Raw genomic sequence first — 25,960 nt, forward strand, 5'->3', positions numbered from 1 at the left:
AAGCTTTGAAAACTGTGGTTATAACAGAAATAGCTACATCTTATCATAGACTTACATTGGGGGAAAAAAGTACTTTATACTGTGAATTGTGTGATCAAAGTCAATGAGGAAAGAAACATTTGACAATTTATTTCAGAAATGCAGCACACAATAAAATGGTGTAAAGAAATGTATGACAATAATTGCAATTCTTATTAGACTTAATCAAAAACGTTGATCTTAATTTGTAATCATTCTTACAAAAATAACACAGTCTTAGATCAAAGCAGGTAGCCTAACAGTTAAGGGCGTTCGGCCAATAACCGAAAGGTCACTGGTTTCGAATCGCCAAGCCGACTAGGTAAAAAAAAATCTGAAGATGTGCCCTTGAGCAAGGCACTTAACCCTAATTGCTCCTGTAAATTGCATTGGATAAGAGCATCTGCTAAATGACTAAAATGTAACAGTATTTCAATCACATTGGTCTTAGAAGAAAGTACTTCCAGAAGACTTATGTAATAAGAATACATTTTCAGTTCTGTAATTTACATAACCAGTTGCATAAACATAAAAATGACCTATACATAGTTTCAACTCAAGTTTTTTGTGATTTCCCCAAAAACTTGCAATGGTCATTGATCAACTTTATACAGCCAAAATAAGTGGTTTCAAGTCAACATATCAAACATCCAATAAGTAAGAGGTCAGCTCGTCACAAATTCTGAAGACAGACTACCATTTATACAAGAACAAGTCAACAGGCTGGCATACTTGCTCATTAAGGTCATGAAATTAAATTGGATTTAACTTTCATTGTGAGGGTACATCTTAACATAACTATCAACCATAAAGTCCAGGTCATGTCTGGCATTATAATGTATGTTTAGAAATGGATCTGTGTTTGTCAGGTGTGTTCTGCAGGTACATCTGAAAACGTTTACGAGAAACATTGCCGTCGACATCCTCAAGGCCCAAGACTGGCAGGTTGCTGAGCACCCTCAAGAATGCAAGCACGTTGGGGAAGAACTTCACTTTAGCAAGCTGCAGCGTCTCATGGACGGTGGAGGGCAGGGTCACCTTGCCCCTATGCTTCCACTTCACCCTCCAGCAGTGAAGCTCAGCGGAGAGAGTGTCTGCGTTGGGAAGGTCGTTCCTGTACATCTCCACGTTGTTCTCTTCAGACATGTTGAATTTCAGCTGCCCCATGACAGCAGGGACGAGCATCAAATATCTCAGGGCGTTAAGGTGGTTCTCAGAGAAGAGGTTGTTCAGTTCTTTGATGACCTGGCTCACCACTGGGGCCAGGTGCTCTTTGAAGTAGCCCTCGGGCTGGATCTCTGTTCCAGCTTCTGGCCGGTGCTTTCTCAAGTACAGCCTGGGAACCTTGACCGGAATCTCTAGCGCAGCAGCTAGGTTAACAGCCTCTTCGAACCAGAACTCATGGTACACCTCAATGTTATCCAAGACCTCGTTCAGCGAGTGTAACACAGCGGTCAAGCTGCTTGCAGCAAAGTGGACATCCATCTTTGGCCCTTGCAAGTTCTTGCCGAAGGCTCTTGTGAATGACAGGGTGTTTTTCAGCACAACCAATGCTGCAACAAACTCAAAAATCAGCCAGAGCCTCTGATATCTCCAAGGCATTATGTGTGACTTGGTCACTCCACCTCAGATCTTCATTGTCATGAACACTATCTACGCAGAGCAGTAGAGATTCCACGACGTCGACTGCCACCTCGAATGCATCATGCCTCATTGTCCAGTTGGTACGGCAGGCCTCTTTCAGATCACTGGCCTTCTCTTCATTGCCCTGGTAGAAAATGGAGATGGCATTCTCCAACTCCAATTGCAGTGAAGGCGACTTGTTGAAAAAAGACTCAATCTTCTTGAAAGTAGACATGACAATCTGAATGCCTGTCAAAGCCATTCCACTTGCCAGTGAGACATTCAAGGCACAGGTGGAACTTGGTGTGTGCACTGCTGTGGGATACTTCTCTGAGTTTGGTTGCAATGGCTTTCATTTTGCTAGAATGCACACCAGAGCTGAAGTGGGCCTGCCCTCTGCAGTAGTCCATATTCAAGCCCCACTTCTTTGTCACCTCAGTCAGCAGAGACAAGATTGTGTTGAGGCACAGATCTGGGGAAGGGTACCAAAAAAAAAAAAAAAAAAAAAAAAATCTGCCGATTTGAAGGTCCCCAAGAACACAGTGGCCTCCATCATTCCTAAATGTAAGAAGTTTGGAACCACCAAGACTCTTCCTAGAGCTGGTCGCCAGGCCAAACTGAGCAATCAGTGGAGAAGGGCATTGGTCAAGGAGGTAACCAAGAACCTGATGGTCACGCTGACAGAGCTCCAGATTTCCTCTGGAGATGGGAGAACCTTCCAGAAGGACAACCATCTCTGCAGCACTCCACCAATCAGGCCAATACAGTGGCCAGATGGAAGCCACTCCTCAGTGAAGGGCACATGACAGCCCGCTAAGAGTTTGCTAAAAGGCACCTAAAGGACCCTAAGATCATGAAAAACAAGATGCTCTGGTCTGATGAAACCAAGATTGAACTCTTTAGCCTGAATGCCAAGCGTCACGTCTGGAGGAAACCTGGCACCATCCCTACGGTGAAACGTGGTGGTGGCAGCATCATCATCATGCTGTAGGGATGTTTTTCAGCAGCAGGGACTGGGAGACAAGTCAGGATCGAGGGAAAGATGAACGGAGCAAAGTACAGAGAGCTCCTTGATGAAAACCTGCTCCAGAGCGCTCAGGACCTCAGACTGGGGCGAAGGTTCACCTTCCAACAGGACAACACAGGAGTGGCTTTGGGACAAGTCTCTGAATGTCCTTGTGTGGCCCATCCAGAGCCCGGACTTGAACCAATCGAACATCTCTGGAGAGACCTGAAAATAGCTGTACAGCGACACTCCCCATCCAACCTGACAGAGCTTGAGAGAATCTGCAGAGAAGAATGGAAGAAACGCCTCAAATACTGGTGTGCCAAGCTTGTAGCGTCATACCCAAGAAGACTCGAGGCTGTAATCGCTGTTGAAGTTGCTTCAACAAAGTACTGAGTAAAGAGTCTGAATACTTATTTAAATGTGATATCAGTTTTATTTTTAATACATTTGCAAACATTTCTAAAACCCCATAATGAAAGCAAAAACAGGTTATTGTGTAGATTGAGGGAAACAATTATTTAATCATTTTAGAATATGGCTAATGCAACAAAATGTGGAAAAGTCAAGGGATCTGAATACTTTCTGAACGCACTGTACATTGAAACAGCCTCAACCTAAGATGCACAATGTACCTTTCATTTGCCTTTCTTCATCTTCACTCTGTAGAATATAATAGCAAGAGAAAAACAATAACAAGCTGTTTGATTTCAATACATTGAGTATGACAAGTGATTTGTTAAATGGAAAGAAACCCCTACCAGCTCTTTAATCCTCTTGCGTTGCCTACTTTGTGGCTTATTGAGCTGGCTTGATAAATCAAAGATGGTTGGTGTGGCATTATCCTTCAGCCTTGTCCTGTAGGAACTCTGGAAATATGAACGATTTATTAAACTACCCATTTGATGGGTGTGTGTAGCACTAAATAAGTACACATCTCTGTCCAACTACATCAATTTCAAAATGTTAAACGTTTCAACTAGGCCAAAATAAACAAATGCCAAGCAAATTGCATCAGTATTACTTACTGATTTACAAATCACGGATGGTTCAAAATGCTTAGCACAAAGTCTGTATTGTCTGTTCAGCTGGTCAGGTGTTTTATCTTAAAGATCCTTGCAATGACAGTTTTCCATCCACTGCTTGTATCTGTGCACAACAGACAATACAAACTATTCTCATTCATATATTTAGCTTCATTGAATGAGATTGAACATTAAGAACGAGTTATTCAAACACTGATCGTCAATGGCCAATGATAAAAACGACCCTCTCTAACTTCCTGTAAGAGCTCCTCACGGATACAACTTAAAAAAAACTAAAAACTGTTCTCATTTATACATTTAGCGATCATTGAATGAGATTGAAGAACTAGTTATTAAAATACTGAAGATATGATTGCTATAGTTAATGGTATAATCACACAATCACATTGTGTGCTGTGTTGACAATAACATGCAAACTAAAACATTGTGTCTCGCTAGCAAGCAGCTTGCTGTATGTTTTAAAACCCCAAGTCTGATTATGCAATTATTCTGCAAGCATGCTGCAAAACTAGCTACAAGCTAACCAAATAGCTTGCACAATGCACATATTTAGCTGACAGCTAACGTGAGTTAGCTTAATGTGCAAAGTCAAGCATGGAAGACCGTCTTAACGTACCTTTCAGTGTCCCTTGGAAACCTGAAGAATAGCGATGCTGACCGATTACTTTTTATGGTGCAATTTGGAGCTGCGCAAAAGTTTGACATGGTTTGCTTATGCTAGTATAATGCTTTTCAATAGTAATTTACTTCAATATGAACTTATCCATAAATTAGTAAATGGACTCGCACGCAACAGTGCTTTATGTGGCCGGGAGGAATCAACGCGACGCGCGATTAAACCACGACCTTCCCACAATGCTTTGCTAACGTAACCCAGTGCGCATGTTTGTCACTGCCCTGTTTATATCACCTCAGGGTTCCAATACTGAAAAAGCTTTCCTTGCGCCCTTCGGATCAAGACATGCCTGCACAATTTTCCACACAAGTCATTCCAAAGGAGTTTTGACATTGTTCATGTTTGACCCTCAAACTCGTTAGCCAGGTATAGGACGACAGTATTTTCTAACTTACACTATACCTATTTGACTAAAATTGCTGTCCAGCAGGAGGGCAGTTGGATCCAGCGAGTAATCAATGAATCCATTTCTTTGTTAAGGTATGTTATTGCATGATTTCCCATTTCAAAAGCAATAATTCCACCAGAGAACCATTTTGGTATAATTTTATTGAATAGTGTCACTTTTTTTCCCTGGATGTGCAACACACGTTTATTTCCTACCATATGATTGAGGGTGATAAAAGGTGTGCTGTATGTAATTGATCTATGGTAAAACCTGGTGGTAGATATTAAATGATCAACTCTGCATTAAAATAAACAATACATTCATAAAACAAACACAGTAAGACAGCAGAGAGAATATATACAACAAATAAAAGAAGGTGTAGCAGGTCAAGCTATGGCAAATGTCCCTTCCTTATGAGAAGTAACAACTAAGATGAACAGGAAAAAAAAGGCATGCCTAATTGAGGCACCCAGTCTTATTGTATTAGTAAATCTTGCCACACAAAGCCCATATCACAATTTGGATTAACAACCATTATGGATGGTAAGACAGCAAATAATCTATTTTCATTGTTTTAAAACCCCTTTTGTAAAGTGCCCATCAGTTCCACATTCTTTCTATTCATTTTCAGGCTTCTTCATCACACTCATCCAAAGACTCAGATCCTCTCCAGGTCTTTGGGATGGTCAGGCAGGTCCTCCAGGAGAGCAGGGTTCCTCCTGTAGATGTAAGCGTTGGCATCGTCGTCCAGATTCACCAGCTCTGCCAGCGAGGACACACAGGTGTCGTGGTCTGTCAGCATCCCAGGCAGGTGGGATGACTTGCGCTGGATGCGACAGGAACGACGGACTGGTGTCAGGAACTTCAGATCCTTGATGGAGTTTTTTCGCCTGGAACCACTTGCACATGCCTCACTGTTGATTGTTCTCTTAACACTAGAAGGGGAAAGAGATGGACAGAATTGTGTGGTTAGTTGACAGCCATGTTCAGTTTAATATACATTTCAATATAGATGTGAAGTAGTGATGTTCTCCATGACCTCCAGAATTTCCAATAATTGTATGGAAGTGATTTTAAAATAGGTATTTTTTTTATATCACCTTTGAAGGTATGGAGTTGTCTTCAGATTGTATTTCACCATGGAGGCTCCCTCTGGTGTAGTCTCCATCAAGCATTCGTCATCATAATCACTATCAACTTTCTCAACATAACCCTTCCTTACTTTCTGCGCTGAAGCTCCCTCTCCTACTTCACTTTTCACTTCAACATCCTCAGACCTGTCAAAATTATTCTCAGCAAACTCATTCCTCTCTTCAAATCCACAATTTGGCTCGCCCGCCACGATTTTCTCTTCAGATTCCCTTTTCTCGTGTGGCTCTAAAAGAAAAAAGAACACGCCAATGAATATAACACATGACTAAAGTTTACATGATAAAATGTTACTCTTACTTGATTTGAACCTTGCAGTTGCATGATTTTAATCAGGCAGATGATGCCAAGTGAGCAAGTAAACTGTTTGCTGTGAATGTAAATGCACTGACCACAAAACTTACCATCCACACATGCTGAGGACATCTCCAATGCCTCCAAAGCATCACAAAGGTTGACCACAACCTGTGATAGGACAGTGCTGGTTAGGTTATATTTAAGAATAAAACTACAGTACCAAAAAAATAAATGACTAAACAAAGAAGGTTTCTTACATCATTCATTTGAACCTCTGGATCAACAGGGAGAAAATATGTATCAGAGTTGTCAAGCAAGTCCAGCTTTGTGTTCATTATCAGTGGAGTTGAGGCACAGGCTGCCTCCTGCTTAGGGACCACCTGGTCATTTTTAGGCCGAACAGTCGGTTCAGGCTCAGGACCAGGTTGTTGTGACGTCTGATCAGAGGGCTGAGGCTCAACATTGGTGTTTTGTGGTGAGAAGGCTGTGGATACTGGGTGGACTTCAGGCTCGGGCTGCACAACTGGTTTATACTTTGGGAGTGCCACTGCTGATATGGGAGGCCTTTTCAGAGTCTTTCCCTTGGATGCCAGCCACTCTGCCAGCTTTACTCTGGCAATCAATGATTAAAAACATCAGTTAAAACCAGTGGTGGAAAAAGTACCCAATTGTCATACTTGAGTAAAAATAAAGATAACTTAATAGAAAATGACAAGTAAAAGCGAAAGTCACACAGTAAAATACTACTTGAGTAAAAGTCTAAAAGTATTTGGTTTTAAATATACTTAAGTATAAAAAGTAAATGTAATTGCAAAAATATACGTAAGTATCAAAAGTTAAAGTAAAAATCACACACACATATTCTCTTTGTTATATATATATATATATATATATATATATCTCAAAACGGCACAATTTTCAAGTCAAATTATTATTATTATTTTTTAATTTACAGATAACCGGGGACACACTACAACATGCAGACATAATTTACAAACAAAGCATGTGTTTAATGATTGACCAGATCAGAGGCAGTAGGGATGACCAGTGATGTTGTCTTGATAAGTGTGTGAATTGGACCATTTTCCTGACCCGTTAAGGTTTCAAAATGTAACGGGCACTTTTGCGGGTCAGGGAAAATGTATGGAGTAAAAAGAACATTTTTTTCTTTAAGAATGCAAAATTAAAAGTTGTCAAAAATATATATAGTAAAAGTACAGATACCCCCAAAAAACTACTTAAGTAGTACTTTAAAGTATTTTTTACTTAAGTACTTTACACCACTGGTTACAACTATTTTGAGCAGTTGACCAAAGTACCAAAAATATCAGTTATTGGACAATTCAAGAATGCTAAACAAAAATCACAAACCTTTTCTCTTCAGCAGTCTCTGTGTTAGCCCTGTACTGGCTTAGGGTGCTGGCAACCGGAGGCTTGCGAACTTTGTCAGTTGTCATCTTAGGCTTGGTTCTCTGTGGCAGCTCTTTCCCCTTTGATGTCATGGCAGACCTACTGGACCTTTGGAGAGCTGTGGTAAGTAGAGCCATTCTGGCAGGAGGGACTGCAGAGCAAAAGCCTGTTGGACGGCATGTGGCTGAGCACTTGGAGACTGGAGGAGGCCCATTGGACACAGACTTGGATTTTGAGGGTTGACATGATTGAGGGGGCTTGAACATGGAACGCTGAGGCAAGTCAGCAACAGCTTTGGGCCTGACCTTTGTCAAATTCCCAGGCTTTTGGCTTTCAGCTTTGGGTGCCGAGGTCTTGGTAGCCGCTTTGCTTTCTACCCCTCCCTCCAGGCCACTAGGCTTCCTGAAGGAGCTTATTTTGGATTGGACAACCTTCCCTTTGTAGGTGCCAGGGACAGGTTTAGCTGGGACGGTAGCTGGCTCTGAGGCCTCTGCAACCAGTTTTCTCTGTCTGACAGCCTGTTTGGTGAGGAAGGTTTGGCTGAAAGTGTTGCGTCTCTTTGTATCGCCAGTGGTTGCCAACTTCTTCAGAGCATCTTCTCCCTTTCCCAAGTCCTCCTTTTTATTGCTCTTGGAATGCAGAGGGGCAGATGGAGCTGCCACTGTTTTAGTAGGAGCAGCTCTGGTAATAAAGGACTTAGTGGGTCCACTTGCTGGTCTGGCATTCTCTTTGTTACCCTAATAATAGCAGACAGGACAAAGAAACAAGACATAATACATTGTACAGAATAGTAGTAGGCCTAACAGAAGAAGAAAAAAAGAGCTACATTACCTTTTTCAAATTGGTGTTCTTTCTTGTAACTGTATCCATTTTCATTGGTGTCACAAATGGCAGACCCCTTAAATATTTACAAATATAGGTGTTAAGTAAAAGCTTGAATAAATAGTTAAAAAGCCCAGAAAAATATGTTTTACAAGGAATTCAGCTTGTATAACGTTAGCTGGCTATTAAAATGTCTTCTCTGTTTAGTCATCTATATGGCTAGTTACCTACCTAACTAGCAGCTTAGCCTTTAGTAATAAGAATCTTTGATATTAATATTATTATATTAGATAGCTAGCCGAAAGGCGTTTTTCGACCACGTTAGCTTGCAAAACGTAGATTAAACTGGTTTAAGATTAAGCTGGAAAACTTCAAAATACGGGTGTCAATTTCAATAGCAAAGTATTTAAACCATTTCAAATCGCGCTTACCTTCTAATTCAATGTATTGTAGACTAAAATAAAAACCGACAGGCAAAAGCTAAAACGTCCCTCGCAAAACAAACCCTGATTCAACTGTGGCGCTGTATTACGGAAAATGGGATTGGTCGAGATGTTGTCGGGAAAACTCAATTTAGCCAATCGAATGTCTCGAGATTAGGTCATAGGACAATTTGGAGGAGGGTTTGGGCGGGTTTATCTGAGAAGAAGGCATACGTCTGTACTTTTGAATGTTTGAACCATAATAGAATTCCTAAAATACTGTCTGACTGCTACACCCTGACCAGAGAGGAAGACAACAACATTTGAGATAACTTTTATAAAAAATGTATAGACTGATTAACGCCCTAATGGTAATCCAACTTTAGAATCACCTACATGCTGCTTTATTGACCGTGATCAATTGTGTATTGCTGCGTTCATAACCAAGTGTGAAGATAAATGTAAATGAAGATGGTAATAACAAGTTTGCTATGAGACTCGAAATTGAGCTCAGGTGCATCCTGTTTCCATTGATCATCCGTGAGATGTTTCTACAACTTGGAGTCCACCTGTGGTAAATACAATGGATTAGACATGATTTGGAAAGGCACAAAAACCAAGCCATGAGGTTGAAGGAATTGTCCATAGAGCGCAGGATTGTGTTGAGGCACAGATCTGTGGAAGGGTATTTTCTGCAGCATTGAAGGTCCCCAATGAACAGAGTGACCTCCATCATTCTTAAATGGAAGACGTTTTGAACCACCAAGACTCTTCCTAAAGCTTGCAGCCTAGCCAAACTTAGCAATCAGGGGAGAAGGGCCTTGGTCAAGGAGGTGAATAAGAACCCAGAGGTCACTCTGACAGAGCTCTAGAGTTCCTCTGTGGAGAAGGGAGAATTTTCCAGAAAGACAACCATTTCTACAGCACTGCACCAATCAATCCTTTAAAGACTCCCAGACCATGAGAAACAAGATTCTCTGGTCTGATGAAACCAAGATTGAACTCTTTGGCCTGAACGACCCTAAGTACACAGCGAAGACCACGCAGGAGTGGCTTCGGGGAAAAGTCTCAATGTTCTTGAGTGACCCAGCCATAGCCCGGACTTAAACCCGATCGAACATTCTCTCTCGCTCTCTCTCTCTCGCTCTTAAATAGAGAGAGACCTGAAAATCGGTGTGCAGCGATGCTCCCCATCCAATCTGACAGCGCTTGAGAGGATCTGCAGAGAAGAATGGGAGAAACTCCCCAAATACAGGTGTGCCAAGCTTGTAGCGTCATACCCAAGAAGACTTGAGACTGTAATTACTGTCAAAGCTGCTTCAAAGTAAAGAGTCTGAATAATTATGTAAATGTGTTGTATTTTTTTTTATAAATTTGCAAAAATTTCTAAACCTGTTTTTGCTTTGTCATTGGAGTGTAGATTGATGAGGGGGAACATTTTTTAATTCATTTTAGAATAAGGCTGTAACAAAATGTGGAAGAAGTCAAGGGGTCTGGATAGTTTCTGAATGCACTGTATATGCATCTCCTCAGGAGAAACAAGTTTCCCGTAAGGATCTTTAAGCTCTGCCAATTCACAAAAGGTGAACACATTTTGAAAGGGTGTGTAGAGTATCTGTTGGCACTGTAATGCTGTACAGGTGACAAATAATAATCTTGGCAATGTTGATTAACTTGGAATAAACATATCTCCTGTCCTGTTTTTAGTAGTGCCAAAAATAAGGGGTCTAATATCAAATGTATTTATTTTCTTACATCAGCTGATGTCACAAAGTGCTGTACAGAAACCCAGCCTAAACCCCCAAACAGCAAGCAATGTAGTTGTAGAAGCACAGTGGCTAGGAAAAACTCCCTAGAAAGGCCAGAGCCTAGAGAGGAACCAGGCTATGAGGGGTGGCCAGTCCTCTTCTGGCTGTGCCGGGTGGAGATTATAACAGAACATGGCCAAGATGTTCAAATATACACTACCGGTCAAAAGTTAAACACCTACTCATTCAAGGATTAATTTATTGTTACTATTTTCTACCTTGTAGAATAGTGAAGACCAACTATGAAATAACACACGGAATCATGTAGTAACCAAAAGTGTTAAACAAATCAAAATATATTTGAGATTATTCAAATAGCCACCCTTTGCCTTGACAGTTTTGCACACTCTTGGCATTCTTTCAAACAGCTTCATGAGGTAGTCACCTGGAATGTATTTCAATTAACAGGTGTGCCTTGTTAATTTGTGGAATTTCTTTCCTCCTTAATGCGTTTGAGCCAATCAGTTGTGTTGTGACAAGGTTTGGGTGGAATACAAAAGATGGCCCGATTTGGTAAAAGACCAAGTCCCTATTATGGCAAGAACAGCTCAAATAAGCAAAGAGAAACGACAGTCCATCATTACTTTCAGACATGAAGGTCAGTCAATCTGGAAAATTTCAACTACTTTGAAAGTTTCCTTAAGTGCAGTCGCAAAAACCAAGCACTGTGACGAAACTGGCTCTCATGAGGACCGCCACAGGAATGGAAGACCCAGAGTTACCTCTGCTGCAAAGGATAAGTTCATTAGAGTTACCAGCCTCAGAAATTGCAGGCCAAATAAATGCTTCACAGAGTTCAAGTACACAACAGACACATTTCAACGTCAACTGTTCAGAGGAGACTGAATTGCTGCAAAGAAACCACTACTAAAGGACACCAATAAGGAGAGACTTGCTTGGGCCAAGAAACACGAGAGATGGACATTAGACCGGTGGAAATTTGTCTTTTGGTCTGTAGTCCAAATTGCAAATTTTCGGTTCCAACCGATGTGTCTTTCTGAGACGCGGTGTGGGTGAATGGATGATCTCCGCATGTGTATTTCCCACCGTGAAGCATGGAGGAGGAGGTGTTATGTTTGGGGGTGCTTTGCTAGTGACATTGTCTGTGATTTATTTAGAATTCAAGGCACACGTATCCAGCATGGATACCACAGCATTCTGCAGCGATACGCCATCCCATCTGGTTTGGGCTTAGTGAACCTATCATTTGTTTTTTTGACAGGACATGACCTAACACACCTCCAGGCTGTGTAAGGGCTATTTTACCAAGAAGGAGAGTGATGGAGTGCTGCATCAGATGAACAGGCCACCACAATCCCCCGACCTCAACCAAATTGAGATGGTTTTGGATGAGTCGGACCACAGAGTGAAGGAAAAGCAGCGAACAAGTGCTCAGCATATGTGGGAACTCGTTCAAGACTGTTGGAAAACATTCCAGGTGAAGTTGGTTGAGAGAATGCCAAGAGTGTGCAAAGCTGTCATCAAGGCAAAGGGTGGCTATTTGAATAATCTCAAATATAAAATGTATTTTGATTTGTTTAACACTTTTTGGCTACTACATGATTCCATATGTGCATAAATTGGTCATCAAATTTTATCTGATCTTCATCGAAGTCACAACAATAGACATAGTGTGCTTAAACTAATAACACACAAATTATAGTATTTTTCTTGTCTATATTGAATACATAATTTAAACATTCACAGTGTAAGTTTGAAAAAGTATGTGAACACCTAGGCTAATGACTTCTCCAAAAGCTAATTGGAGTCAGCTAACCTGGAGTCCAATCAATGAGATGAGATTGGAGATGTTGGTTAGAGCTGCCTTGCCCTATAAAAAACCCTCACAAAATTTGAGTTTGCAATTCACAAGAAGCATTGCCTGACCTGAACCAGGCCTAGAACAAAAGAGATCTCAGATTTGGTCATTTTCTGCAAACAAAGCAAAATTACTATTTTTATTTGGGAGAAATGTTGTCAGTAGATTATAGAATAAAACAAAAATGTTCATTTTTCCCAAATACATAACTATTAATAGTAAAACCAGAGAAACTGATCATTTTGCAGTGGTCTCTTAATTTTTTTACAGAGCTATATATATATATATATATATATATATATGTATATATATATATATATATATATGTATATGTATATGTGTATGTGTGTGTGTGTGTGTGTGTGTGTGTGTGTGTGTGTGTGTGTGTGTTTCCTGATCTTATATCTCTCAGATATAGGACAGACACTTCAGAACAAATTTCCCTTAGATTGTTTTGGGGGGACTATCTGTTGTTCCATGTAGTGAATCTGTTTTTCAATGCGTTTGTAAGCAGTAAGGCCAAATTACATTTTTCATCAAATCAATTTAAAATATTTTTTGATACTTCATTGGGTCTTAAAATTCAAAATCACATTGCAAAATTATCCATTGGTATGACCTTAAAACAAGTCCATGTACTATAGCTTAGTAGAACCCAAACTTTAACTACTAAGATGGATAATAATTTTGACTGCATAAATTCATTTATTTTTCTATGTCGTTCACAAGATTGAATTAATGAACAGAGACAGTGTGGGCCTGCCACAGGGTACGTGTTCTAGCGGTTTCAAAGTAGAATCTGTGTGACTCTATCTAACGTTACTTACCTGACCATCACTCAAGCTAGTTTTCGCCAGGTTAGTTATAATAAGGGCCACCAACAAGTAATGCTTGGTAGCTGTATTGACAGACAAGAGAGGGAGCTTATATTAAAAACCACCAAACATCGAGCTAAAGCTAGCTAGCTGTCAGGTGTGTGTGTGTACACTGTCCAAGCATCGCTCAAGACTATCCAGCCCCAGCTAACACGGCTTGACATACCAAGTTTTGAACATCACCCTCTCTCTGCCATCAGGTGAGTATAGATTAATTATCAGCAATTGTCTATATGGTGTATGTAGCAAGCTAAGTCCTTGTTTTTGAAAGAAAAGCACATTTTTTGTCCATTAAAATAACATCAAATTGATTAGAAATACAGTGTAGACATTGTTAATGTTGTAAATGACTATTGTATCTCGAAATGGCTGATTTTTAATGGAATATCTACATAGGCGCACAGAGGTCCATTATCAGCAACCATCACTCCTGTGTTCCAATGGCACGTTGTGTTAGCTAATCCAATTTTAAAAGGCTAACCGATCATTAGAAAACCCTTTTGCAATTATGTTAGTACAGCTGAAAACTGTTGTCCTGATTAAAGAAGCAATAAAACTGGCCTTTAGACTAGTGGAGTATCTGGAGCATCAGCATTTGTGGGTTCGATTACAGTTTAAAATGGCCAGAAACAAAGAACTTTCTTCTGAAACTCGTCAGTCTATTCTTGTTCTGAGAAATGAAGGCTATTTCGTGCGAGAAATTGCCAAGAAACTGAAGATCTTGTACAATGCTGTGTACTATTAAAACTATTAAAACCAGGAAAATCTGGAAAGTCCCCTCCTGATTATTGACCCATAAGTTTAATACCTTCTGATAGTAGAATAATAATAAAGCTTATAAGCAATAGAATGGCAAAAGTCTTACCAGACTTGATACATATTGACCAAACAGGGTTTATTAAAAATAGACACTTACAAACAAATACAAGAACATGTTTCAGTTTAATACAATATGCAAAAAAACAAGATATAGATTAATCAATAATGGCTGTTGATGCCGAAATGGCATAAGATGGTCTTGAACTGACTTATCTATTCAAAACTGTGGAAGCTTTCAATTTTCCAGCTGAAATAATACATGTAATACAAACATTGTATAATATCCTAAAGCAAAAATATATTCAAACAATACCTTATCTGATGAAATTGCTTTAGAAAGGGGCACAAGGCAGGGATATCCTCTCTCTCCTCTCCTGTTTGCACTGGCAATTGAACCGCTTGCAAAAATAATTAGACAGGACTTAAATGTAACAGGTATCAGTGTTAGTAAACATTAATATAAACTAAACGTATTTGCAGATGATCTCCTGATATACCTAACCAATACTGAAAACTCAGTGCCCCCTTTGCTTAAAATATTTTCAGAATACTCAAAAATATCAGCTTATAAAATTAACTAGGAAAAAAGAAATAATGGCGATAGGAAATATATGATGTACAGCAATCCTTTAAGTGGACCAAAAAAAATATTAAATACTTAGGATGCTTAGTAAGTGACAACAAACAACAAATATATAAATATAACTTTATTTCATTACTGAATAATATGAAAAGAGATCTAAACAAATGGAATAATCTTCACATAAATATTACAGGTAGAATAAACCTCTTTAAAATGGCATGGCTGCCAAAGTTTTTGGATCTATTTTCAATAATACCCATAATACCAATTACCCCATCCGTTATATGGGAAATAAAATTCATAGAATAAAAAGGAAAGTTTTATATCTTCCTAAGACTGACGGTGGTTTTAACCTTCCAGACTTGGAAATGTATCAACAAGCTACCAAAGGCTTTAACTTGCGACATATAGTTGAATGCACTAAAGAGGAACAATGGGTACATATTGAATGCCCATCCCCAAGATATTTTTAGGTGTCTATTTTCAAAGGATAAAGCTAAGAACATTAACAACTTCAAATTTAAGAACACTATAACGATATGGAAGAAAATGAAACATACAGTATTTTACAAGAACCAATATCACTCTGTAGAAACACAACCCGAGGGAATAATCCTTGGATAGCTTTTCAGAACTCACTGATAAATTGGCCCACATGGAAAACTAAAGCCATAGAAACTATAAAAGACTTGGTAACGGGAAATACATGTATTTCCATGACAGAATTGAAAAGTAATTTTGGACTGATCAATGTAGATAGTTTCAAGTACATGCCACTTAAAAGTTATATATCACGAAATGATATCACAAGAGACCGAGAGACTGAAAAATAGCTTCTATCTCAAGGCCATAAAAATGTTAAACAGCCATCGCTAACACAGAGAGGCTGCTGCCTACATACAGACTTGAAATAATTGGCCAGTCTAACAAATGGATCACTAGTCACTTTATTAATGCCTCTTTAATAATAATGTTTACATAGCTTGTATTTTTTATTTTATTTAACCTTTATTTAACTAGGCAAGTCAGTTAAGAACAAATTATTATTTACAATGATGGCCTACCCTGGCCAAACCCGGACGACGCTGGGCCAATTGTGCGCCGTCCTATGGGACTCCCAATCACGTCCGGATGTGGTACAACCTGGATTCAAACCAGGGACTGTAGTGACGCCTCTTGCACTGAGATGCAGTGCCGTAGACCCCTACGCCACTCAGGAGCTTTACTCATCCCATATGTACAGTTGAAGTCGGAGGTTTACATACACTTAGGTTGGAGTCATGAAAACTCGTTTTTCAACCACTCCACACATTTCTTGTTGGCAAACTGTAGTTTTGGCAAATTGGTTAGGACATCTACTTTGTGCATGACACAAGTAATTTTTCCAACAATTGTTTACAGATTATTTCACTTATAATTCATTGTATCACAATTCCAGTGGGTCAGAGGTTTACATGTACTAAGTTGACTGTGCCTTTAAACAGCTTGGAAAATTCTAGAAAATTATGTCATGGCTTTAGAAGCTTCTGATAGGCTAATTGACATCATTTGAGTCAATTGGAGGTGTACCTGTGGATGTATTTCAAGGCCTACCTTCAAACTGAGTGCCTCTTTGCTTCACATCATGGAAAAATCAAAAGAAATCAGCCAAAACCACAGAAAACAGATTGTAGATCACAAGTCTGGTTCATCCTTGGGAGCAATTTCCAAATGCCTGAAGGTACCACGTTCATCTGTACAAACAATAGTACGCAAGTATAAACACCATGGGACCACGCAGCCGTCATACCGCTCAGGAAGGAGACGCGTTCTGTCTCCTAGAGACGTACTTTGGTGCGAAAAGTGCAAATCAATCCCAGAACAACAGCAAAGGACCTTGTATAGATACAAAAGTATCTATATCCACAGTAAAACAAGTCCTACATCGACATAACCTCAAAGGCCACTCAGCAAGGAAGAAGCCACCGCTCCAAAACTGCCATAAAAAGACAGACTATGGTTTGCAACTGCACATGGGGACAAAGATTGTACTTTTTGGAGAAATGTCCTGTGGTCTGATGAAACAAAAATAGAACTGTTTGGCCACAATGACCATCGTTATGTTTGGAGGAAAAAGGGGGAGGCTTGCAAGCTGAAGAACACCATCCCAACTGTGAAGCACGGGGGTGGCAGCATCATGTTGTGGGTGTGCTTTGCTGCAGGAGGGACTGGTGCACTTCACAAAATAGATGGCAGCATGAGGATGGAAAATTATTTGGATATATTGAAGCAACATCTCAAGACATCAGTCAGGAAGTTAAAGCTTGGTCACAAATGCACAAATCCAAATGGACAATGACCCCAAGCATACTTCCAAAATTGTGGCAAAATGGCTTATAGACAACAAAGTCAATGTATTGGAGTGGCCATCATAAAGCCCTGACCTCAATCCCGTAGAAACTTTGTGGGCAGAACTGAAAAAACGTGTGCGAGCAAGGAGGTCTACAAACCTGACTCAGTTACACCAGCTCTGTCAGAAGGAATGGCACAGAATTTACCCAACTTATTGTGGGAAGCTTGTGGAAGGCTTCCTGAAACATTTGACCCAAGTTAAACAATTTAAAGGCAATGCTACCAAATACTAATTGAGTGTATGTAAACGTCTGACCCACTGGGAATGTGATGAAAGAAATAAAAGCTGAAATAAATCATTCTCTCTACTATTATTCTGACATTTCACATTCTTAAAATAAAGTCGTGATCCTAACTGACCTAAGACAGGGAAATTTTACTAGGATTAAATGTCAGGAATTGTGAAAAACTGAGTTTAAATGTATTTGGGTAAGGTGTATGTAAACTTCCGACTTCAGCTGTATTTTATACCATCTTGCCTATGCTGGTTGGTCATTGCTCGTCCATATATTTATATGTACATATTCTTAACCCATCCCTTTACTTAGATTTGTGCGTATTAGGTAGTTGTTGTGGAATTGTTGGATTACTTGTTAGATATTACTGCACTGTCGGAACTAGAAGCACATGCATTTCGCTACACTTGCAATAACATCTGCTAACCATGTTTATGCGACCAATAAAATTTGATTTGATTTCAATTTGAAATCTTTTTGACTTCAGAGCAACCTTGAGAGAATCTTATTTGAGTCAGAAAATGATGTACATATGATAGGGAAGGTCTACAAAACCTGCATTTCCAACTAACAATCTCATTAAAAAATATATAAACTATTGAAACCAAGATCTAAAAGAACTGATGTTGGCACAAGACGGAGGGAATTACAGGTAACAAAAATGTATACTTGATACAGTCTAAACTAATGTATAGTGTTTATTATACAAGAGACAAAATTCACAAATTTTACAACACAATGACAGGGTCATGCCATTGTGTCAGTGATGGCTAATTGATGGACTTGGAAGTCCATCAATTAGCCATCATTGACACAATGGAAAAATCTAATGATTTATTATTGAAATATTGAAATGGCATGGGCAACTGAAAAAAACAAATTGGTACGATTTAAGACCCAGTGGCAAACAATAATGCAGGCAGTAGGAATGGGGGTGTGAGCATATTGATGAGTTAGTTAAGAAACTGAGAATAAAAATGGGTCTCTTCTATAGAAATATGTTCTGCCTCTCGCTAAATAGTAGAAAGCAGATTATTCAGTCGACATTCTTATCGGTCCTAGACTATGGTGACGTCATCTATATCAGGGTTTCCCAAACTTGGCCCTGGAACACGTCTTCTCACACTATTTTGCATGCCCTTGTAAAAGTGGATTCTATAACTACCCAAATACAATGCTTGATTTCATGCTTTAATTTTGAGGGGCAATGTTTTCCTGAAGATGTAAGTTGTCAAATACAATTAGCATACATGCTGTATTGGATTCCATGTCCCTTTTTCCACATTTCTTCAAAGACAGGATAGTAACTGTAAAAGAAGTATATCCAAATTCCCACTCCAAAAATCAGGGCCAACACGTTGAATCCCAAAGAAGTGCCTGATGCCCGCCTTGCCCCTTCCACATCTCCTTCAGACAATTTCTTCTTCACCTGAAATTGTAATGCAATAAAGGCGTGTTCGTCATACATACTGATAGCTCATACATTATGAAGGCTATTAAAAAAATAGGATTTTATAGAGACTAACCTTTTATGGACTGATTTTACGCAATTGATCCAAACAGCAAGCAGGAAAAGATCATATTCAGGATGGACCAGCAGTAGTAGTCTAGCACTGATGGCTCTTCAGTGTTGACATATTGGAAGGCTCCTCTTTGCCTTTGGGACTCAACACCATCTTGGGATTGCATGTCAGTTACAGGGGTGTTTGACACACCTCAACAGGCTCTAAAGATGAATGCTTAATACAGCCCATCTCTTACCAATTATACTAAGTAAAACCTTCTTAATAAAAAGGTACACCTCCCCCAAGGCATCCTACCCACCTGTTGACCACATTTGTGACAGAGCACAAGCCATAACTACATGGGTAAGGATTCACTTTATTTCAGAGAAATTATCACCAACAACCTAAGTAAACAATTGAACTCTTGCAACAAAGAACCATATTCTGTATGCCAATTTAGAAAAATTTGATATTGTCAAATATAGTGGTGGAAAAAGTACCCAATTGTCATACTTGAGTAAAAGTAAAGATCCTTAATAGAAAATGACTCAAGCAAAAGTGAAAGTCACCCAGTAAAATACTACTTGAGTAAAAGTTTTAAAGTATTTGGTTATAAATATACTTAAGTATCAAAAGTAAATGCAATGGCTAAAATATACTTAAGTATCAAAAGTATGAATAATTTCAAATTCCTTAAATTAAGCAAAGCAGAAGTCCCAATTGTCTTAATTTTTTAAAATGTATTTACGGATAGCCAGGGGCTCACTCCAACACTTAGACATCATTTAAAAATGAAGCATTTGTGTTTAGTGAGTCTGCCAGATCAGAGGCAGTAGGGATGCCCAGGGATGTTATCTTTATAAGTGCGTGAATTAAACCATTTTCTGTCCTGCTAAGCATTACCCGAGCGCCAAGTCTAGGTCCAAAAGGCTCCTTAACAGCTTCTTCCCCAAGGCCATAAGACTGCTGAACAATTAATCAAATGTCCACCCGGCTATTTAGTAAATATAGTTTATTTAGTAAATATTTTCTTAATTCTATTTTCTTAAAACTGCATTCTTGGTTAAGGGCTTCTAAGCAAGCATTTCACAGTATTTGTTGTGTTCGGCTCATATGACAAATACAATTTGATTTGATTACAATGGTTAACGAGTCCTTTTGGGTGTCAGAGAAAATGTGTGAAGTAAAAGTAATAGTTGTTAGAAATATAAATAGTAAAGCATAGATACCCCAAAAAACGACGTAAGTACTTTACACCACTGGTCAAATATTTATTGGGTGGGGAATGTGTATACCACATCAAGTGTCATTATTGAAAGATCATGTCATCAAACGTCTCTCTTTGAATTATACTTGCTAGTTTTCTTATTTCATTCTTTTCCATACTTTAAAAAAAAATGATTCGTAAAGTGAATTTTTTCTCTCCAAAAGACACATCTGATTCTTCATCTGCAGGATTCAATTGTCATCATTATGATGGAATTCGAACACAGGAAATGTGTATGCCTTCCCTGTGGCTCAGTTGGTAGAGCATGGTGTTTGCAACGCCAGCATGGTGTGTGTAATGCCAGGGTTGTGGGTTCGATTCCCACGGGGGGCCAGTACAAAAAAAAAAAGAAAAAAAATGCATGAAATGTGTATGAAATGTATGTAAGTCACTCTGGATAAGAGCGTCTGCTAAATGACTAAACTGTAAAATGTATGTGTCTATAAATTGTGTTTTGTGAAGAAGAGTGAAAAGTTCAGTCTGGTTTAACCAGGCTGGTGAGTGGTCAACCTGGTCTCAGAGCATTTTGTATTATATGTAAGTAAATTCGAGACAATACATTTGTTATGTTTCATATGTTATGCATTAATTGAATCACCAATTTTGTATTATATGTTACGAACAACAATATGTTATGAGTTTTAAAAATGTACAATATGTTACAAATTTGCAAAACTAACAATACGTTATGAATTTGTAAAACATATGACATGTTACGAATTCTAGTGAGGTGGCTAACGTTAGCTAGGTTAGGGTTTAGGTTACATGTAGGAGTTAAGTTAAAAGGTTAGGGTCAGGGGAACTGTAAATCTTACTGCCGTTTAACCACATGGTTGGTTGTTACTGCAGTCAGTCATTTTCCTTGGGGTGGAGCTGTGGTTTGACATTTAGTTCAGAGACTGCATACACAGATAGAACAATGAGTCAGATGTTTCACCAGATGTATAAATCTAAAGCAACCGGTTGCCATTCCCATTCATCACCAAATATGTTGAGAGGAAGCCCAGTGGCAGGCAGTGGGAGAAGATGGACCAAGATGGATTTTAGCCAACATTCTGCACATTTTGTCATTGATTAAACATTTGCTCTCAATACAGTGTTCTGTTCTCAAAACTAGAATCTGTTACAGAGTGGACTAAGTTTTGTAGAATAAATATTGCTCAGGTTGTAAATCACAGCTGGCCTGGTAGTTTGTTTGCTGCTTCTACCCATTCGGTAAGCACTGTTTCAGTTTCAATGACTCAATATTTTGAACAAAAACGGACGACTAAGGCTGGGAATGTCAATACAATCAAACAAGCAAGGGCAATGATCACAACTCAGTCATAACGTAGCGAATAGGCTAGCGCACATGCGTCAAACACAAGGTCCGCGGACCGAACAAGACAAACAAGCGAGTATAAATGAGTCGGTGAATTAAACTTCAATTGCATTGCTTTCGTGTGTCCCGTTTACAGACATGCCACAGTATGGCTAGGCTACTGTTGCATGTTGGCTTCGGGTTTTAAAGTTTGACAATGAATAACCAAAAAAACAAACCTGCACCAAAACACCATGCAAATGAGAAACATGTAGGCCTATTACAGCAACATTTGAGCAGTAGCCTAAGCTGGCTACTCAAATACCATACATTTTCAGTGCACCATACAGCAATGCTGCATTAAACCGCACCGGTGATTCATGCAGTGTACATAAAAAAACATGTTATTTGGAGTTGTTAAATACTTTCTGATTAGGGTCTGAAAGCATAACAGCAAAGGCTGGACAAAATAAAAATCTATTTTGTTTGAATATGTTAAAATGCTATATATAGAGCATCCTACGTACATAAGTGGACATTTTAAAAGGGACATTTTTTCTAATTAAATCAATCAATGACCTTTTTTTTTTGTAAAAGCAAATATGCTATGTCTGGCCGTAGAATTCATTGTTTTTTTTAAATATGGCCCGTGCGCAGATTGCGTTTGACACCCCTAGGCTAGCTTATCTATGTATGTAGCTAGCTAGCTATTTATTTAGCCAGCAAAAAATAAGTATCCTAACATTAGCAAGCTGCTAGAAGGATGTCATGTCATTGGGTGGGTGAGTGACAACTTTTTCCCCTCATATCGTTTTTCGGTGGTTACAGATAGAGATTCTGGTGTCATTTGGTTAGCTAGTGTAACAGTGTAGGTTCCGTCCCTCTCCTCGCCCCGACCCTTGCACACATCAACAACTGACACCCACCGCTCCACAAAAGCCGCGGCCCTTGCAACGCAAGGGGAACAACCACTTCAGGTCTCAGAGCGAGTGACGTCGCCGATTGAAACGCTATTAGCGCGTACCACCGCTAACTAGCTAGCCATTTCACATCGGTTACACTAGCAAGAAATGTGAATTGCTTTTCTAGCTATACTGAACTTGAATGACTGTTAGCATCTCTCTCAGTTGTCAATCAACTGTATTTGGCATCGGACGGGCAAGCAAGTTTCCATTCAGTTGTCAAAACATGGGTTGGAACAAGCATGCATTGGGAAGCAAGCTGCAGGACAAGCAGGCTACTATTACCCATTGTTAGTCAGTGCAATTTTGACAACCAACTAGATAAAACGTTTATCTAATGTTCCCTCATTACATTTTAGCTCATCTGGCTCTAGCTAGCAGTAGTTAATCTTGTTGTTGACGTGATTCAGCAACTGAGGGAGAGATAGTCCTATTGATTAAACAGCCATGAAAAGGTAGGCTGTGAAGTTCCCAAATGTAAGAGGACTCCTGTGGAATTTACAGAAATCCATTCAGGTGTATTTTGTGGCGAACGCGTTCTAATGATGCTACTGCCTGTTAACAAGCAGTCCAGTTCAAAGTGAATGATGGCAGGCCCGTTTGGCAAATGGCTTATTTGCCTATAGGCCTACTGTGGTTCTGATTGGTGCACCGGTCTGCATAGACTCCAATTCCGGACAACAGATGTTTATTAGGTTTTATTTACTGCAGTTTCTATTAATTGTCCAAACGCATGGCCGCTTTCCCACTCTATATTGCTATAGAATTTTGAAAATGTCTTACTATACGCAATTCCAACATTCTATGGATTTATGTAAACGACCATATCTAAGTGCTCACTTGTCAGGGGTACATATGAAAAGATTTGAATAAGTGTTCATGTTGCTACAATGGAGTCAGTTCCAGTTTAAGCGTTGTTCACACTGCAGCCCTTATTGCTCAAATCCGTTTTGGAATACTGACTGTCCAAACAGTGAGTTACAAGTGACCAAATCAGATGTTTGTGTCATTTGCTGACTTGGCTACGCTAATTGTCATAGTAACAACGTATGTGTGTGCAATGGCATACAGTCTGTTGATAGGTTGTAGTGCTCCGTGTTTACCATCACTCAGAAGTTATGTAGCAGGCTAAGGTGACAATGCCTGCCATGGACATTTCCCAGTTGCTTTGAATGTTAAAATCAGTGTAAGAACACTTAAAGCATCAAAAGATAAGATGAACCAACTTACAAAAAGTGTCATTTTTTGGCTAGCCACAGCAGTCAACTAGCTAGCTATCTGTTAAGCTTTAACACATTCTAATTTGTTTGTAAACAATTAACAAGCTAGTTAGCTACCACATGTCCTTGCCAAACTTTCAGAGTAGCTAGCAAGCAACAAGATGTGCCAAATAACAGTCTATGCTAATTAACCATCTGTGGCTTGAAATATCAGATGTCATGTGATTTTTGGCTGATCAGACTGCAGGAAAAAGAACAGATTAGAATTGGATATGCATTTCTTTAAAAAGTGTCACTTAAACTGCCAATGTGAACAAGGATTTGAATCTTGAGAAACTGCAGCTATATACAGTGTAGGTGACCCATTTAGAAAAACCTTTGTGTTCCTTTTCTGTGAAATGTGACCAGTTACCACTGCATATATAGTACTTTTTCCCCCACAGTTCAAATCATACCGTTGTCTTGGTATTCAGTAAGCAAAATCATTAAAACAATTTGTGAGTTGAAAAGGTTGCCAAATCTTGAATCATATAAAGCTCTTGGGGAAAACAAAAATCGGCCAAAGATTGCATTGTACAAAGCAAATTCAAAACAAAAAATGACAGACAACATACCATTTTGTCACATTTATGCCTCTTTAATTGACCAAATTGTAAAAATTCAAAGCACGTTCTTTTGGCCATTGATTGCAGAAATCACTCCTTGATATTTGATTGGACATTATGAAACACCACCTCCTATTCCCAGACGAGAGAGACTCCACATTGGTAAGTACAAAAAAAATAATCTACAAACAAAATGAAAAAGTTAAACCACAGGGGAAGGCTTTTCAGTGCTGTGTGCTAAAAGAGGTGCATGAACGATGACGGGTTGGAGGGCTTTACGTCCGTGAGAGCCCTCGGTTATCCAGATCTTTCACCTCAAGGGGGTAAACACAGGACAGTGTTAATAATGTGTGGTTTAAAATAAGTATCTACATCAGGGGGTATTCAAATCTTACCCTAAGAGGTCCGTAGCCTGCTGGTTTTCTGTTCTACCTCATAATTAATTACACCCACCTGGTATTCCAGGTCTAAAATCAGTCCCTGATTAGGGGAGGAACAATGAAAAATAATGCAGTGTGACTGGCTTCGAGGTCCAGAGTGGAGTTTGAGGGGTTTACATGTAAATGGCAGGTAGCCTAGTAGCTAGAGTGTTGGGCCAGTGACGGAAACGTCGCTGGCTCGAATACCTGAGGCGATAAGGTGAAAACAACACATTCGACTAGAAACATTTCATTTAAATAACCCCCTGGAATGGCCTGGTACTCTACGGGCGGGACTGAATAAATATAGAGGAGAGTAAGACAGTAGTCACAGAAAGAAAGTTTACCTTGTATATCCTGACCAGCCAGTGCTCTGTAGTGTAGGCCTCCTCCAGCACATCCAGCTCAAAGTCCTTGTTGCCGATCTCAGCGTTTCGTACTCGGTCATAGCCAGGGGGGCGCTCTGGAACAAGGGTTAGAAAATCAGGACTAGGGCCAAGATGATGAGGAATATAATATTTTCACACACAGTCCTCTGTGGAGACGTGTTATGAGGTATAATACCACTCTGATACTTCAGGAAATCATTGAAAAATCAGGAGAAATAGGATATTAGTTTGAAGGGATAGAGGATGATGTCAGACAAGCATACCTGATACTAGATCGTTTCAGAGCAGACCTGCCATATGGATTATAATCATGCAGGGTTACTCACTGGCCTCTGTGTAGACCTGCCCGAAGCGGTAGTAGCACATCTTGTACATGAGGCAGTTGAGCAGGACAGGGGAGCCCTCGCGGTCCACACGGAACTCTCCAGTGGGGGTGTAATAGTCGTGCTCCTTAATGTGCTTCCCTGTGTCTGTGCTACCACCTATACGCACCATCCACAGGAACTTGTTAATGTCTGCACAGAGGACAGAGGAAGTGTTAGCAGACCTAAAGCATGAGTGACATTGAAGTTGATTTATGGACATGCAAAAAGTGCTCCATCTAATGTATGTATTAGGCAGTGACAACTAATGATCATGAGTTAAATAATGTAATCTGAAATATGTTAAGATGCTGTAATAATAAGAAGCTGTAATAATTCAACAAAGTGATTATCCATAGGGTGATGGACATTGATAATTTCCACTGGCTTTGTAGACATACCGTCTGAGGAGTATCCCGTTAGTCCACCAAAGATGACCAGGACGTAGCTGACATCCAGCTCCCGCATGATCTCATAGGCCTTCTCCTCAGTGGACGCCATGGCCTACCGGTCAACAGAAACAGTTTAATTGAAGTTCAGCAG

General features: G+C 39.6%; 2 protein-coding genes, 1 long non-coding RNA gene and 1 pseudogene across 4 annotated transcripts in view; 1 reads left to right on the forward strand and 3 right to left on the reverse strand.

Annotated features, from left to right (window-relative positions):
* Nucleotides 1-114: 114 nt before the first annotated feature.
* Nucleotides 115-1,739, reverse strand: LOC123726081 (52 kDa repressor of the inhibitor of the protein kinase pseudogene; annotated as a pseudogene).
* Nucleotides 1,740-1,881: 142 nt separating this feature from the next.
* LOC106567943 (uncharacterized) lies at nucleotides 1,882-6,450 on the forward strand. Its single transcript, XR_001320203.3, has 2 exons — nucleotides 1,882-4,849; nucleotides 5,389-6,450. It is a non-coding gene; the product is annotated as an uncharacterized LOC106567943 (long non-coding RNA).
* Nucleotides 4,901-9,001, reverse strand: LOC106567942 (cytoskeleton-associated protein 2). Its single transcript, XM_014137858.3, has 7 exons — nucleotides 8,867-9,001; nucleotides 8,445-8,511; nucleotides 7,575-8,350; nucleotides 6,461-6,815; nucleotides 6,311-6,371; nucleotides 5,858-6,134; nucleotides 4,901-5,692 (listed from the first exon to the last, which is right to left on the reverse strand). Exons 2-7 carry the CDS (start codon nucleotides 8,487-8,489, stop codon nucleotides 5,416-5,418), a joined length of 1,791 nt encoding a protein of 596 aa, XP_013993333.1. The 5' UTR covers nucleotides 8,490-8,511; nucleotides 8,867-9,001; the 3' UTR covers nucleotides 4,901-5,415.
* Nucleotides 9,002-24,263: 15,262 nt separating this feature from the next.
* Nucleotides 24,264-25,960, reverse strand: part of stt3a (Dolichyl-diphosphooligosaccharide--protein glycosyltransferase subunit STT3A) — a 30,522-nt gene continuing 28,825 nt past the window's right edge. Inside the window, exons 14-17 of one of the 2 annotated variants that reach the window (NM_001141725.1) lie at nucleotides 25,819-25,921; nucleotides 25,382-25,570; nucleotides 25,014-25,129; nucleotides 24,264-24,561 (exon numbers count right to left, since the gene is read on the reverse strand). In NM_001141725.1, coding sequence (NP_001135197.1) covers nucleotides 24,523-24,561; nucleotides 25,014-25,129; nucleotides 25,382-25,570; nucleotides 25,819-25,921 — 447 coding nt within the window. In that variant the 3' untranslated portion in view covers nucleotides 24,264-24,522. Of the gene's footprint in view, nucleotides 24,562-24,590; nucleotides 25,130-25,381; nucleotides 25,571-25,818; nucleotides 25,922-25,960 lie in introns of those variants that run through there. The other variant, XM_014137444.3, reaches the window with a different exon arrangement.

This window comes from Salmo salar, chromosome 13 (assembly GCF_965601325.2).
Source record: "Salmo salar chromosome 13, fSalSal1, whole genome shotgun sequence".
NCBI lineage: Eukaryota > Metazoa > Chordata > Actinopteri > Salmoniformes > Salmonidae > Salmo > Salmo salar.